The 13,965-nt window shown below is 53.3% G+C and overlaps 1 protein-coding gene across 1 annotated transcript in view; it reads left to right on the top strand.

Moving 5' to 3' along the window:
* Positions 1-13,965, top strand: part of IGSF9B (immunoglobulin superfamily member 9B) — a 51,171-nt gene that overhangs the window by 23,474 nt on the left and 13,732 nt on the right. The window contains exons 9-17 of the mRNA XM_085316790.1: positions 878-1,018; positions 2,592-2,708; positions 5,025-5,175; positions 5,869-5,992; positions 9,375-9,550; positions 10,373-10,599; positions 10,773-10,857; positions 12,566-12,727; positions 13,550-13,595. Of these exons, the coding sequence (XP_085172916.1) occupies positions 878-1,018; positions 2,592-2,708; positions 5,025-5,175; positions 5,869-5,992; positions 9,375-9,550; positions 10,373-10,599; positions 10,773-10,857; positions 12,566-12,727; positions 13,550-13,595 (1,229 nt within the window). The remainder of the gene's footprint in view (positions 1-877; positions 1,019-2,591; positions 2,709-5,024; positions 5,176-5,868; positions 5,993-9,374; positions 9,551-10,372; positions 10,600-10,772; positions 10,858-12,565; positions 12,728-13,549; positions 13,596-13,965) is intronic.

Raw genomic sequence — 13,965 nt, 5'->3', positions numbered from 1 at the left:
AAAAAAAAAAAAAAAAGGGGGGGGGTTTAAGGGCTTTAGGCATGAATTTTACCTAGGTTATGGTGGGCACTGTTTAAAATCTTTCAGGCTACTCRAAGAAGCCTGACCCTGTATGCAGAGGAAGGTTAGCAGCAGGGTGAACCATGCTGTTAAATATGGGAGCAAATGAGGTGACTCAAGCTGGCTGCCCTAAATCCCCTTGGACCCAGGGGAGAAACCCTTCCYGGGAAGGCTGAGCCCTGCGGGGAGGAGTGGGGTAGACAAGGGCTCCGTTCCCACCCCGAGACGGGCGCTGCATCTCCAGCTCTCGCCTCCCCGACTGACGTGGCWGCGGGGCGTCTGCTCGAGCTCGCCCCACGCGTGGCGCTGATGCTGAGCCTGGCAGATGTTGCGCCTGGTGCAGACTCCGTGGGTGGGATTTGTCTTGCCTAATTTTAGACCTCTTGAGTGTTGATGTCTGTACTGAGGTCTAGCCTGCTAGGCAGCTCTTACAGTCAATGGGAAGAGAATTACTTCCAGGAAGCAATTTTCCCTTTCAGCTGAGGCGTTTTCCTCTGGGTGGGATGAATCACACCTTAGACCTACCTATTTGTCCTCATTAAATAGAAGAGTGGACACGGAGCTGAAATGGGGATTTCCTYGCTGCATGAGGTCTGCATTTGGACAGCTTGATCTCGTCTGCTTTTCCTCTTTCCACAATTGAGCTGACTTGGAGATGGGTTGGACACTGGAAGCTGAACTTGACGCTTGCAAGGGATTTAGGYGTCTCCTAGAGACGTAACAGCCAACTGGGGCTTAGGACGTTGAGATTGTCTGAAAGAAAAATGAACTGTTGTGTGCTGGATGCATGTCAACTCCATCTCTCTTACCGCTGTAGTATTCTGGCTGGAACCTGCTGGAAGATGGGTCAATCCGAATAGAGGAGGCAACCGAAGACGCTCTCGGCACTTACACCTGCGTGCCTTATAACGCCCTGGGTACGATGGGCCAGTCTCCCCCTGCCCGACTGGTACTGAAGGTAACGTTCCTGGTAAAAATCATTGCTCTGCAGCCAGCAAAGCGGTTTGTTTTGTAGCCAGGAGGGGTATTTTTAACATGAATTTTAATATGCATGTGTTGCTAGTTCAGGCTTCCCATTCAGTACAACACTGCCAAGGTGGAGGAATATTTTTCATGTCACTTAGTTTTCTGATTTTGTGCAGAAATTGAGGGTTTTACTTTGCTTTTCTAAGTGCTCATGAAGAAGGGGTTAGGTGCCCTCAAACTTGTCTGTTTTTTCCACCTGCATGACTCAGCTCAGTCAAAACAYATTCCCTTTCCCTGTGAGCCTTGCCTTTCATGTCCGTGCTGAGAAAGACAAATGCAGGACCTGGAGCCCCCTTGCAATGGCAGTAGCAGGTGTTTGAGCATGCAGGTGGGTCTRTGCTGCAGTCAGAGGTGTGCTGGCCACATGGACAGGCAAACCCTTTCTGACCGGACTCTAGCGCAGCTGCAAATACCACGGAGAAGCGGCGGCRCAGCGCGGGCTGGGCGAGCCTGCCGCGGTCTCTGCGGCTGGCTGGTGCACAAGCCTGTGCTGCTGCATCGCTGGTGCTATTTTTAGCTGTGCTAGAGCGAGTGGAGGAAAGCCTACCTGTGCTGCAGTCGCACCTTTGAATGCCGTATAGGCCTACCACCGATCAGCAGCAGAGCCGGCTGTTTGCTCTTCGCAGGCAGATTTGCAGCAGGCCTGGAGAGCGTCAGCAAAGCTCAGCTCCTCTGCAGGGCTTGCTGTGAAAAGGCCATGATTTGGGGGGCAAAAAGCTCGTTTGGAAGAAGTCCACCAGCAAGTAGCAGTGAAGGGGTGTGGGAGCCAGCTTAGGAAACACTGCCCAGACCAGGCAAGGCAGTATGCGCTGCTTCCAGCGTGTTGTGCTGAGTCCAAGGCTTCCGTGCYGCACCATGGCTAGTTTGAGGAACCGTTATTCGCATCCCCGGCAGTACCTTTTTGCCAACAAAATGTTAAGGACTGCTGAGGTGGGTTTGGGTTAGCAGAAGATTTGGGTGACTACGATTCAAGCTCTAGAGGTTCTGGATGGGCTTCTGTGTGAATGCTCAGCTCGAGGSGCACGTGGTGGTGATGGGCGCTGTTAGGCAGGAGCTGCTGCCTTTGTTCCCCTGAACAAAAAGATACATGCTCGTGAGCTGCGGTGATCAGTGCTTTATTGCTGAGGTTCACGTGATGAAGCTTTGTAAACCTCCTCATAAATACACACATACACTCAAATGTTTGCAGATTTGATTAAATCATGTTGCTGTCTGATGCGATGTGGGTGGCTTTTTTCCTGTTTACCTCCTTAAAATTTATAGAAGAAACCCTAGCAGAGCAGCTTTTTGGAGAAAACTTCCCCTCCAAAGCATATAACTTGGTGTGACATGAAACTTCRTTAATGCCTGTTTTCCTACAACAGTGCAACTTTCCCCAAGCCAGTGAGSGGTTTCATTTGCGAGGGGCGCGTTTTGGTCGAGTGAAGCAGACGGCCGTTGGCTGCTGGAGGCGGGAGCGGCAGGCGGCGTGGGCTGATGCTCCTTGCCTTTTCCCTTGGCTACAGGACCCCCCCTATTTCACGGTGCTACCAGGCTGGGAGTACAGACAGGAGGCAGGGAGGGAGCTGTTGATTCCTTGTGCTGCTGCGGGAGACCCCTTTCCTATCATCGCCTGGAGAAAGGTACCCGGCCTGCCAGACAAATCTGCAGTGCCTTTGGCTTTTGATGAATATTGCAGACAGAGAAGCCACACTCTGTCCCGGTAAGAACAAACTGCAGGTACAGCTGCTTCGCTTTGGGCTGAGCCACTGCCATCCCGTCCCGCAGGTGGGTGGGGGAAGCCCGGCTTGCGGCGACGACAAAACCAACCATAAAAAAGGAAAGCATATTTAATGCCATGAAACCGTCACAGTAGCCTCTGCAAAGCTGAGCACTGCTCCAGCCTGGCCCCGCTCCTCTTCCTCGCTCGCAGGACACCCTCCTCATCTTCCTGGCCCTCCTGCTGCACCACTGCCGGTGGGACGTGGCCGCTTCGGCGGCGCCGTTCTTGCAGCGCAGACCGTTCTGTGCAGTAGTGTTGCACACCTGCCGGTGAYGTCTAGGGGTCACCACCGTGGGTCTCAGCCACGCTTCTGGAAGGGGGGTGTTGCTCWGTGGCTGTTTGGTTGCCCTGTGAGTTCGAAGATCCTAGGAAGAAGCCATGAACACCCACGAGTTATGTTTAATGCTGGACTGGGAAAAAGTTTCAAGCCGTTCCTTTCTGTAGAACGGAGTAGGGCCTGGCATGACCCGTGTCGCTGGGGAATAACCTGGTCTGGAGCCCCTCAGCTGCAGCACCCTTGCGACACTCAGCGTTGTGCTTGAACCCGAAGGCTGAGCTGCCGAGGCCCAGGGTGGGTTTGTGATAGCAGCTCTGGGAGTATTCCCGAGCCAAGCGTTCCTGCTTGGCCAGCCTCACGGTCYGGAGCTGGGGGTTGGCTCCTGGGAGCTCTCTCCTGCTCCCATTTGTACCCACCAGCAGCACTGGTATAGTGGTGCCTCCCAACCTGGGCTCTCCCTTCTGCCCGTACCTGCCTCCAGTCCTCCCTTTGCCAGTCTTCAYGGGTGCGGTGTGAAAGCCACCGTGCTTGGGAACCCCTTTGGCCCCTATGTCCGACTGTTCTCTCCAAGCCTCCTGTCCACCTTGCCCCCTCACAGGGGCCGGCAGGTGGAGGGTCCCAGACCACCCGCTCAGCAGAACGATGCTGCGCTGCGTCACCCCGAGATGCAGGAGCGGCGCAGAGCGGCTCCCGAGGGACAGGCACGGCGATGCCCTGCCGGGCGCTGGCGGACTGGGCCCAGCGTGCACCGTCCTTGGTCCGTGCGGTGCCCCATGCAGTGTCCGCTAGCCGCGCTGCCTAACCAGTGTTCGGCAAACAGTGACTTGCCCAGGTTGCAAGTGACCTACCTGAAACTTGTTAATGTTTTAGTCTTTTTATCCATCTTTTTCCTTTCTCTTTCTGACRATTTTTTTCTGATTTAGGTTTCTTTTCAACCTCTCATGTGCCTTCTGGGCCTGTTTCCCTTGTAATGACACCTGGGCTTATCTGTCCTGTGATTTCAGTCAGGGCTGACTTAGGCTAAGCCAAATTTCCCAGGAAAAGAGCAAAGCTCTCTTGCTACCCATCAGCCTTGTGAAAGCCAACCTGTCTCTGGAAGACTTTAACTTTGGCACCGATAATCCCCCACACCTGTTAATTCCCCTGCTGCTCCTGTAAGAGGAGTGAGTTTGCAGGCACTCCGGGTCCCAGGAGCTGGTCAGCGGCAATCCATGCATGAACAGCCGAGAAAGGGCTCGGAGCAACGTGGGATTTGTGCAGCTTCACATAATGGGCATAAACATGAGCTGTTACACGATCCATCTTTCCGCTCGACTTGTGAGCTCTTCAGGCACCTTTACACACGCGATTCTCCCAGGTCCTCCCAGATCTCCTAGCYGGGGAGAGAGTTTGCTGTGGGCAGCCGGTGCCGGGGACCTGGAACGTGACCGATGTTGAGCATCGGCCCTGTGTGATCGTATTCCCCTCTAGTAGCTGGCACCAGGGACAACTGCTTGCTTTCCTACTGCCCCCAAAARAGGTGCTGATAGAGGGATTTTGTGTTCCCCTGCAGTGATGGCGGTTTCAGCTTTGGGTACTGAAAGACCCAAGTCAGATCCTTACAAAGGGTTTGGCATCCTGACGAGCATATTGGGGTTTCTTGCTCACGTTTGAGTTGTGAGCATCGGCCTCTATTTGGCATGTCTTCTGTTCATGTCTTCTGAGTCAGATTTTACTGCCAATGGGGAAACTTGCTGCCTTGCAGTGACTAGAGAGATTAGAGCCTTTGCTAGTGCCTGGTGGTRTCCTTTAGACCCTGCAGATAGCCTAGACCAAGCGCTACTGCCTTCCGCTGCTGCACGGTGTGCTTCTGAGTCATGTTTTTCTCTGTTGCTCTGCTCTCCCTGCTCCTTGCCCAAGGTAGGGAAGCCCAGCAGGAGCAAGCACAACACGCTGCCCGGCGGCACCCTGCAGATCCGCTCCCTCGGCAAGGACGACCACGGCGAGTGGGAGTGCGTCGCCACCAACGTCGTCGCAAGCATTACTGCCAGCACTCATCTTACAGTTGTAGGTATGGGCGGCCGGGGGCTGGGGGGCCGTGGAGCTCAGGGCTCGCCCGCTCCTGCTGCGGGAGACGTGTGCTCCTGGGTGCYTTTGCCCCGGACTGTGTCAGAAAGGCACAAATCAGGGATGCTTCCTGTGAAAAGCCATGCTTCCTTGAATGTCACCCTCAGGTGGTGCTATTTTGTTGTGGCCACATCCCCTGCAGACTGCAGGGCTCCTCTCCTTGCTGGCCAAGGCCGTCTCTCCCCTGCTGAAGCATACAAGGGACAGAGCTTGCTTTAAGGCTTGAAGGTCTGGTCTGCTGGTGTCGCAGGTGGTGTGAAATCTGTTCTTGTGCATTTTGAGGGGAGGCAAGTGTGCAGCAGCCTATTCCCCTTTAGCCAGCATGCCTCTGCGTGGCACATCTCCAGTGGTGCCTCGGGCAGAGTCAAGATGACCCGGTCCTTGGTGGGGCCAAGAGCAGAGGTGGGGTGGGGGGGGGCACAGCTTGTGCTATTGATGTTTCTAGCAGAAATTCCAGATAGGAAAGATATTTCCTTTGTGGAAGAGGAGTGTCCTTGATTCCTGGCTAGGAGCAAACCTGTTGCAGTATGTCTGGGCTGTGGTGGCCCTGGCAGTCTCATCCTCACCTTGCGCAGCTGTGCAGAACGCGGCTTTGCTGTGTTGTTTCTCTCGCCGCCAACCGCGCTCTCTCCCGCAGGCACAAGCCCTCATGCCCCAACCGGTGTGCATGTTGTGGTTGCCATGACCTCTGCCAACGTCTCCTGGGAGCCCGGCTACGACGGCGGATACGAGCAGACTTTCTCAGTTTGGTACGGCCCTCTGTGAGTCATCCCGGCATGCTTTGCTCTCTGCTTCTTTTCCTTCCTRTTCAACCTGAGCTGCTAGCAGTGGGGCAGCGCCGTTGTGGAGGGTGGTGGGAGGTGGTAGGGGCAGCGTTGCCTGGCTCTGTGCCAGCGCGCCAGTCGGTGGGATTAGAGCTGTTGATGCTGCGGGACTTTACCTCTGCCAACAGCCGCATCAACGCCAACTCGAGCGTTGTGGGGTTGAGCCCTGTCATCTCGGGGTGGGTGGAGGGGGAAGCTGGCGCCATGCTGGTTTCTGTGGCTCCTCTCCCCCCGGTGCTGAGCTCAGATGAGCTACCATGGGGACACCTCATTGCACTCCCGCTTACTGCTGCTGCTGGGGCATCTGAGATGCRCCCGCGAGCACGGTTGGCAACCTCTGGACCCCGCAGGTGTTTGCTATGTAGGTCTGCAGTCTCCCAGGTTGCCTCCCCTTTAGTGCTAGCTGCTACATCTGTCTGCCCCAGCACACCTTACGCTGCTTTTTGCACAAGGGAGACACTTTGCATTCATGTAGCTTTGCCTCTGGCATCTAATTTCAAGATAAACTGTTTATGAAGCTTAGCAGCCAAGGAGAGGGTGGAAAATGCGGTCTGTAAAGCACATCCTGAAGAAGTGTGACTAAGTAGAAATGACTCCTTCCTGCTTGGTGGCTCCCTGGAGGTTATTAAACCTCCTGGAGTTTACAACCAGCTGCTGAGGCTGACGATCTGGGCCTGAGAGACTTGTGAGGGTTTAGTCCCTTTGCAGTCGTGGTAGTTTGCCCCTTAGTAAAGCAAACAGCACATTTGAGAGGGCTGAAATGTTGCTACAAGTCCAGGATGTTCTCTGGGCTCTGCACTTGCTGTGCTTCTCTTTCTCCTTGGAAGAACCATGCTTTGAAATGTGAAAGGGATGGTGACTTTCCTTTCTCAGGCCAGGCCTTACATCCTCCCCCACTTCTTCAGGCTTTCTTCTCGCTCTCTTTCTTTCCTTCCGTTCTTTAATTTGCCCAGATGGAGTCTGCTGATAGAGTGGAGATTAGATGCATGCTGCCCATAATGAATTCTGCTCTGCTTCAGACTGAGACCAGGCACAGTGCTCGCTGACTCGGGGCTGGATAATTGTGTCGGGAGACAAAGGACAGGAGATAGAAAGAAGAAGAAATTGAGAGAGCAGAAGAGAAGAATGAGGGAGAGAGCACAGCCTGACTGAAAGAGGGAACAGACAGCAGCGCAGAGCTTGCATAGCTGCATCTGATGAACATGTCCTTGGGAAGGAGGGATTAAGTCTCCTTGCTGTTGAGACATTCTCACCTTGGAAGGAGATGTCATCTGCTGCTCTGGCTCACTCCTTTTGCAGCCCCCYCTTGCTGTCAGGGTTTCCTTTCTTCCTGCTCCCATTTCTTCCAGACCCCATCAAAATGAGAGGCCAGCCAGCAGCAGGGTGGGTGGGGATGGAGAGGGGGTGTCTGTCAGCCTGGCAATAGGAAACTTTCAAGGTGCTGTGGGGATCTAGGAGAAGAAAAGCGAGTCCCGTCTTGTACTGACCACAGGGTTGTACCGGTCCATGGGACTGTCCAGTGCAGGAGAAGGGACAGGGCAATAGGGAGGCTGGGATGTGGTGCTGGGTGAGTGCAAAGGGTAACAGCAGAGCTGCGGTTCCCTTGCCTGGTGTCCTCTTGCCTGTGCCAGCCTCAACTCTTTCAACTTCAGCTAGTGCTGCCTGGAAATCTGGCCAGCTGAAGGTCGTGTGTTTTCCTCCCTGCTGTGGTAATAGGATGCTCTTCAGCTCCTGTGGAGTCCACGTGCTTCTCTGGTTGGCAGCAATGCTACAAAGCAGCTCCCGTTCCCAGGGCGAACTCACCCCGGGAAGGGCAGCCGGAGCATCCCGTCAGCATGCGCGTGCTCTCCTTGGAAGAGCTACGTCACATGCCTGACGGTGACAAGCGTTGCGTTTATCTGCTCTCCCCAGCGTCAGACCGTTCCCGTTGCTTAGCTGCCCTGCTGAGCCTGACGGCATAGAGCCGGAGGCAGCGGTCGGACACGGGGCTGCAAAGGCAGCGGGGTTAAACGCCTCGGGGGAGCTTGCGCCRAGCAGTGCTCAGCGGCGGGGGATCCTGGGAGCTGTAGTCCTGTCTGGGAGCAGTGTTGAATATGAAGCCTCCTTCCTGCCCACAGCCATTTCCACGACTCGGTCCTGTTTGGTCAAGCCACTCTGCACATGCATGGCTCAGTTCCAACTTGCTTGTTTTCATAGCTTGCTGCTGCTTTTACTGCCTCACCTTTTGCTCCCGTTACAGCGGCATTATTTCTTTTCTCCATCTCGTACTTCCTACGTGGTGGATTTACCTGGAAGAGTACTTGTGGCTATAGGTACGCCTACATATCTATCCAGAACAATCCTTCTGCAGTGATTCTTCCAAAATCCTCTGTGAACACCACTGAAGACTGCAGCTGAGGGCTAGGATTCCCTGGAGTGTATCTGTCTAATATGAGCAAGGAGCTGACCAATATTTGCAATACCGTTGCGATGCAGTGACGCTGCTTTGAGACATGAGGGTCTTGCCCCACCGTGCTGTTCCCTGTGCGGTTATGATGTGAGGAAGCGGATGCACAGTTGTGCGTGCTGGGAGGGCAGCGGGATGTTTCCAGGCGTTATGTTCACCCTGTGTGGCTTAGGCCTCCTTTCTTCCTTTCTTGCATCTGAGTGGGGCTGTGGGGAGTTTGACTGTAGACTAGCTCAAACCCCGAGTTGCACAGTTAGCTTTGTGAGGAAGTGACCTGTCTTTCAAATATGGCTAAAATGGTGACTCCATTAACTGTCTCCTGTGGAATTGCACATGCAAGGATACGGTTAAGGGAAAATTTGGCTCTGACTTAGGAGCTTGATTCTACTGCTGAGGTACAATTGAGAAAAGGTTTCATCTCCTGCTTCATCTGTCATCTTTGCAGCCCTCACAGGAATGARAATAAGAAACTTGCACTTTTGTTTCGGGATCTGACAGAAATAGCCATCAGAGCTGGCCTACTGGCATTGATTTTGTCCATGACTGCTCTAAGGCTGCATGTGTTGAAGTGGGGGTGGGGATCGGGGCTGGCAGCAGTGTCAGTATGAGCCAAAACATGGCTACCTGGCGTAGAGTGGAGCTGCGAGGACTTRCTCCCTGCCCAGCAGTCCTTGTTGCACCTCGCCTGAGCCAGTCATGGTGCCAGCTGTTGGATGGCGAGCGTCAGCACCATGTTCGCGCGCATTGCTGGTATGAGACCAAACCATCTATCARGAGAGCTCCATTATTGCTTGAGAAGTTAACTTTGACTCTGCGTCCTTGCTATCAAAGGCACCTTTCCTRAGGAGATGTTCCCACCTCTCTTGTTGGCAGGGTGAAGAGAGCRCAGTTTGGACCCCATGACTGGCTGTCTCTTCCTGTACCAGCTGGTTCCAGTTGGCTAGTGGTGGATACCTTAGAACCGGAGACGGCATACCAGTTCAGTGTCTTGGCTCAAAACAAGCTGGGCACCAGCTCCTTCAGTGAGGTGGTCACTGTGAACACTCTAGGTAGGTTGGGTCAATGGGAAGGAGGGGAAGAAGGATTCAGGAGGGCTGTAGAGCGGAGGCGCGGGGAGACTGGGTGGTGAGAAGAGGTATGGCCATGTGGCTTGGCCTGTGTGCCCCTTCTGCTGGGGATGGAGATGGCAGTGCAGCAGCAGTCTTTGCTGGCCCCGTGGGGGATAGTTCATGGAGTGTCTTGGATGAAGTTTGTGGAYCTTGCGTGCATTATACTACAGAAAGCTTGTCCCAAGAGGCAGTTCAGGAGAGCTGTGCCCTGATACCAGTAACTTTTCAGCTCCTTCTTAAGTGAAACTTGGGTCAGGAGTTATTAATAGAGCACACGATCACTCATATGCATCTCTGAACAGGAGCCATCACAAGAAGGCCTTGTATTGGGTGCCTGCCTTGGGGCACTCTTAGACATAGGTCAGAAGAAGGAGGAGGTTTTCTAACACTGTCCTCTCTTTCTTAGCATCRTTACATTTTTATTTCCCCCCTTTTGGAAGGCCACTTCTGTGTCTCTGAGATAAGAGAACTCTTGCCTGGGAAATGTCTGAAACTCCTGGAGGGTAGGAACAGCCGCTACAGTGGTGGTCTAAGTGGGCSGATGCCAGGCCTTGTGGGAGAGCTCTGAAAGGTTCCTAGCATGCTCCTTCTGTGCAGATTTGCCCACAAACCTTGCTGGAGACTGCGTGGGGTTACAAAAAGCTGTTGTGCAAAAGCGCAGGTGGGGAGATAAGTCCATGGCTACAGATCTAAGGAGGGATGACATCCTCTGCTCTCTCCTTATGCCCACCTCAATGGTGTCTCTGTCCCCATCTTCTCTAGCATTCCCTGTAACAACTCCAGAGCCTCTGGTGTTGGTTACCCCACCGAGGTGCCTAACAGCCAACCGGACACAGCAAGGCGTCCTCTTGTCATGGCTTCCTCCTGCTAACCACAGCTTTCCCATCGACCGCTACATTATGGAGTTTCGTGTCGGGGAGAGGTGGGAGATCCTGGATGATGGCATCCTAGGGACCGAGAGCGAGTTTTTTGCCAAGGACTTGTCCCAGGTGAGCAGTGGCTGCCTGCCCCACAGCTCCTGAGGTGGCTCGGCATCACACAGTCTGGCCTGCAGCTCTGGAGTGCCTTTCAGGGCTGCCTTTTTGAGCTGGGTTAGCTCAGCAGAGGCGCTTGGAGGGGAGATAGTGGTGGCAGGATCTGATGGATATGCTTGCTGTTTCAGGACACCTGGTACGAGTTCCGGGTCCTAGCAGTCATGCAGGATCTTATCAGCGAGCCCAGTAACATTGCTGGCGTGTCCAGTACAGGTAAGTGGTGGCTCTCCTTCTCTTCCCTGTCCCTAGCAGCCATGGGGGCATCTCTGCTGCCTTTGCATTCCAGGGCTAGCGCTGGTCTGACTAGAGCATTTGTCAGTACTCTCAAACTTCAGATAGCAACGATGTGAGCACTGGTTTTGTASCTCTGCCTGAGATGCCTGGCTGTGTGCTTGGGCTGTGAGCAGCTGCTGGTCTGTGCAGTTAGCTGAGTTTGGTACATAAAGGTTGAATAGTGTCACAGATAAAGTTGCTGTTTCTCCCATCAGAGAGTCTCAATCTTGGACTCTATGCTGGAAAACAATGTTGGTGGCACGTGAGATGTAGTGGCAGTCAGGTGCCCAACCTCCATTTTCCTCCAGGGGCTTTGGGAGGTGTTGCAGAAAGCCCAGGTCAAGCTCCTTGCCTCTGCCACCTCCAGACACAAGCAGCCAGGGCCCTGCAGAGCAGTGGCAGTTGGAGCAGATRAGGACAGATAGCCCAATTTAGTCCATCCTTGGAGAGCACAGTGCGTTAAGGGGCACACACCGAAGCAGAGAGGCGCAGCACATCTCAGCTGTGTTGGATGTGCTGAGAACAGTGCTGTAAGCCGGGGACTGCACAGCCTAGAAATGGAAATAAAAAGTGCCAGGAGGGAAACGTAGCACTGCAGTGCAGAGTCCGCGGGAAAGTGCTGGAGCTTTGCAATAGGATTGCAACACACTGCAGCGTGCGCAAGGACTCTGCCCCTCGATCCGGCTCAGACGCACACTTCTTGAGCGAGGGGCAGGCCAAGGCACGTGACTGCCGTGGGAAGGCAAGGTCTGCGGGAAGAGAGGGGAAATGAGGATGCAGTGAACCCTCTTTATACTGGCACTCTGTGAGAAGCTGCAGAACCACCCAGCTCTGCTGTGCGCAGGAATAAAACAGTCTCTCTCTGCCCCCAAGTGGTGCTGGCACCGTGCAGAAACTGCGTGCTGCAGGCTGCGTGCTTGCCTGCTTTCTGAAAGCCGATTCCTCTTGCACAATTGTTTTGATGGGATTTGACAGTGCTCGTACACAGAGGCGGCACCCGTGGGGCTTGTGTGCGTCCTTGTCCTGCATCAGCTGCTGCTGCCTGAGGCTGAAGGCTAGTGACTGTGCCAGGTGAATGCTTGCTGACCCCAGTGTGCAAATGGGTGGTGGGGGCAGTTCTGCTCATGGGAGCTAGGCTGGCCTCAAAGACAGCCTTTGCATCTGCAAATAGCGTTTCAGATCTGCTCATGGTTAGTGAGGTGATGTAATGAAAATTTGGGGGCCTGGGTGCTGGTTTGATCCAATTGTCACTGAAGAGTTAAGATRTTTTGTGTTGAGACGCACAGAGAAAAAGCCTTCTGGGGCTGCAGCCTGAGCCATGGTGGGTTATTGAACCTGTAGCCTGCCAAAAGCAAGTTGTGTGCTGGGGGCACTTCCCTATTCATCAATTGAGATGAAAGGTTTGCCTCRTGGGAGGTCACTAAATCACTTGTCTTTGGTCTGCAGCAATGTAGACTGGCCTCTCTCCATGGGCTGGGTCTGAAGCAGAGTCTTTTGCTTCAAGCTGGTCATTCCCAGTACCAGCAATGAGTGAGCTGTCTTGCATCAAGACAGCTTTGCCTGATGAACTGTAGTGGGGACCTGAGRGGAAAGCAGCAGGCAGGGGTGTATGCGTGTGTTTGTGTAACACCTGGCTTTTTCTATCCAGACATATTCCCTCCGCCTGACCTGACAGAAGAAGGTTTAGCCCGCCCGGTGCTGGCTGGCATAGTTGCCACAATCTGCTTCCTGGCTGCTGCCATCCTCTTCAGCACACTTGCTGCCTGCTTCGTCAACAAGCAACGCAAACGGAAACTCAAGCGCAAGAAAGGTGAGCCTATGGGCGGTGTTCTCAGTGTCCTTTCCATCTCCTCCTTTTTTTTCCCCTTGTCCCAAATTGCATTGTGGTGGTAATGTTCTTCCCTGTTTGTCTCTTCTTCCATCCATGCACGTCTTCAGGTGAAGCCCTAACTTCATCCTTCAGCTGTGACTGAAAGCATCCGTGTTCGGGAGTGGGAGAGGAAGGGTGGGTGAAGAGGCAACAGAGAAACTCTAGCCTGGGATTTCCAAGGGAGCTCCCTTACATGGTGATATCTCCTAGACCCGAGGGTTTTAGGGCTGGGGTGATCTCTGTCTTGGCCAGAGGAGGGAGTGAAACTTTATGCAGATGGTTTACCTCCCCAAGGTCCTCTAGACCTTGGCATGCAAGTCACCTCCTTCTGAGGGCCCATGGGAGCAACTGCTCAGAGCACTGGTTTTACATGGACCATGTAGTCTGACCTGCTGCATTATACTATAGAAGGACCCCCACAAAGGAGACCTCACCACTCCAGTTAAATAGAACTGGGACTGGAACCAGCCTCGCAGGAGAGCCCAGTAGGGAGAAGTGCAACAAGTTCACATGGCTGGGGAGCTGGCGAGGGTAGAGGAATCAACTTTTTTCATCTCTAGTGTGTGAGATTGTGACAACAGGATTAATAGGAAACTGTGACTGGAGTTATTTGTTGTCAGTAACCATTAAAGCACTGGAGCAATGAAAACTTGGCCTCTTGTTGAGTGTCGTCTTTTGTGTTTTGATGTTAAGTTTGTCTGTCTCTGTCTTGTTGCGCCTCCTTAGCGTTCTCTCTTCTTTCCCCTTTTTATTCTTTTCCAGACCCTCCTCTCTCGATAACCCACTGCAGGAAGAGTTTGGAGTCCCCGTAAGTATTTTTTAGATGTGGCACCAACTTGTGGTGGTTCAAGCAGTTTGGAGGTGCCTCCTTCTGCAGTTGTTGTAAAGGTCAAATGGAAATATCTGACCTTGTTTTATTGCTTCTGATGATTTGTTTTCTCTGTTCCCTAGTCTTCTGGGAACAAAGTAATTTGCAAGAGACAAACTGCCTTTGGAGCAGAAGGCAGCAGGGACAAATACAACAATGTTTAAATTAAGACTCAACCCTGTGGAATTGTACAAGTTGTCCAGAGCTGGACTTGATGAGAAGTCAAAGTAAATTACACAACAAGCTATGTTGTTCCATAGGAGCAGGATTAGCCTTCTGCAAGCAGTCCTTTGTGCAAGTTCATTGTAGT

Source organism: Rhea americana, unplaced genomic scaffold, assembly GCF_003343005.1.
Source record: "Rhea americana isolate MKP2758 unplaced genomic scaffold, rheAme1 scaffold_48, whole genome shotgun sequence".
Taxonomy (NCBI): domain Eukaryota; kingdom Metazoa; phylum Chordata; class Aves; order Rheiformes; family Rheidae; genus Rhea; species Rhea americana.
This window is presented reverse-complemented; position numbering and strand designations above follow the sequence as displayed.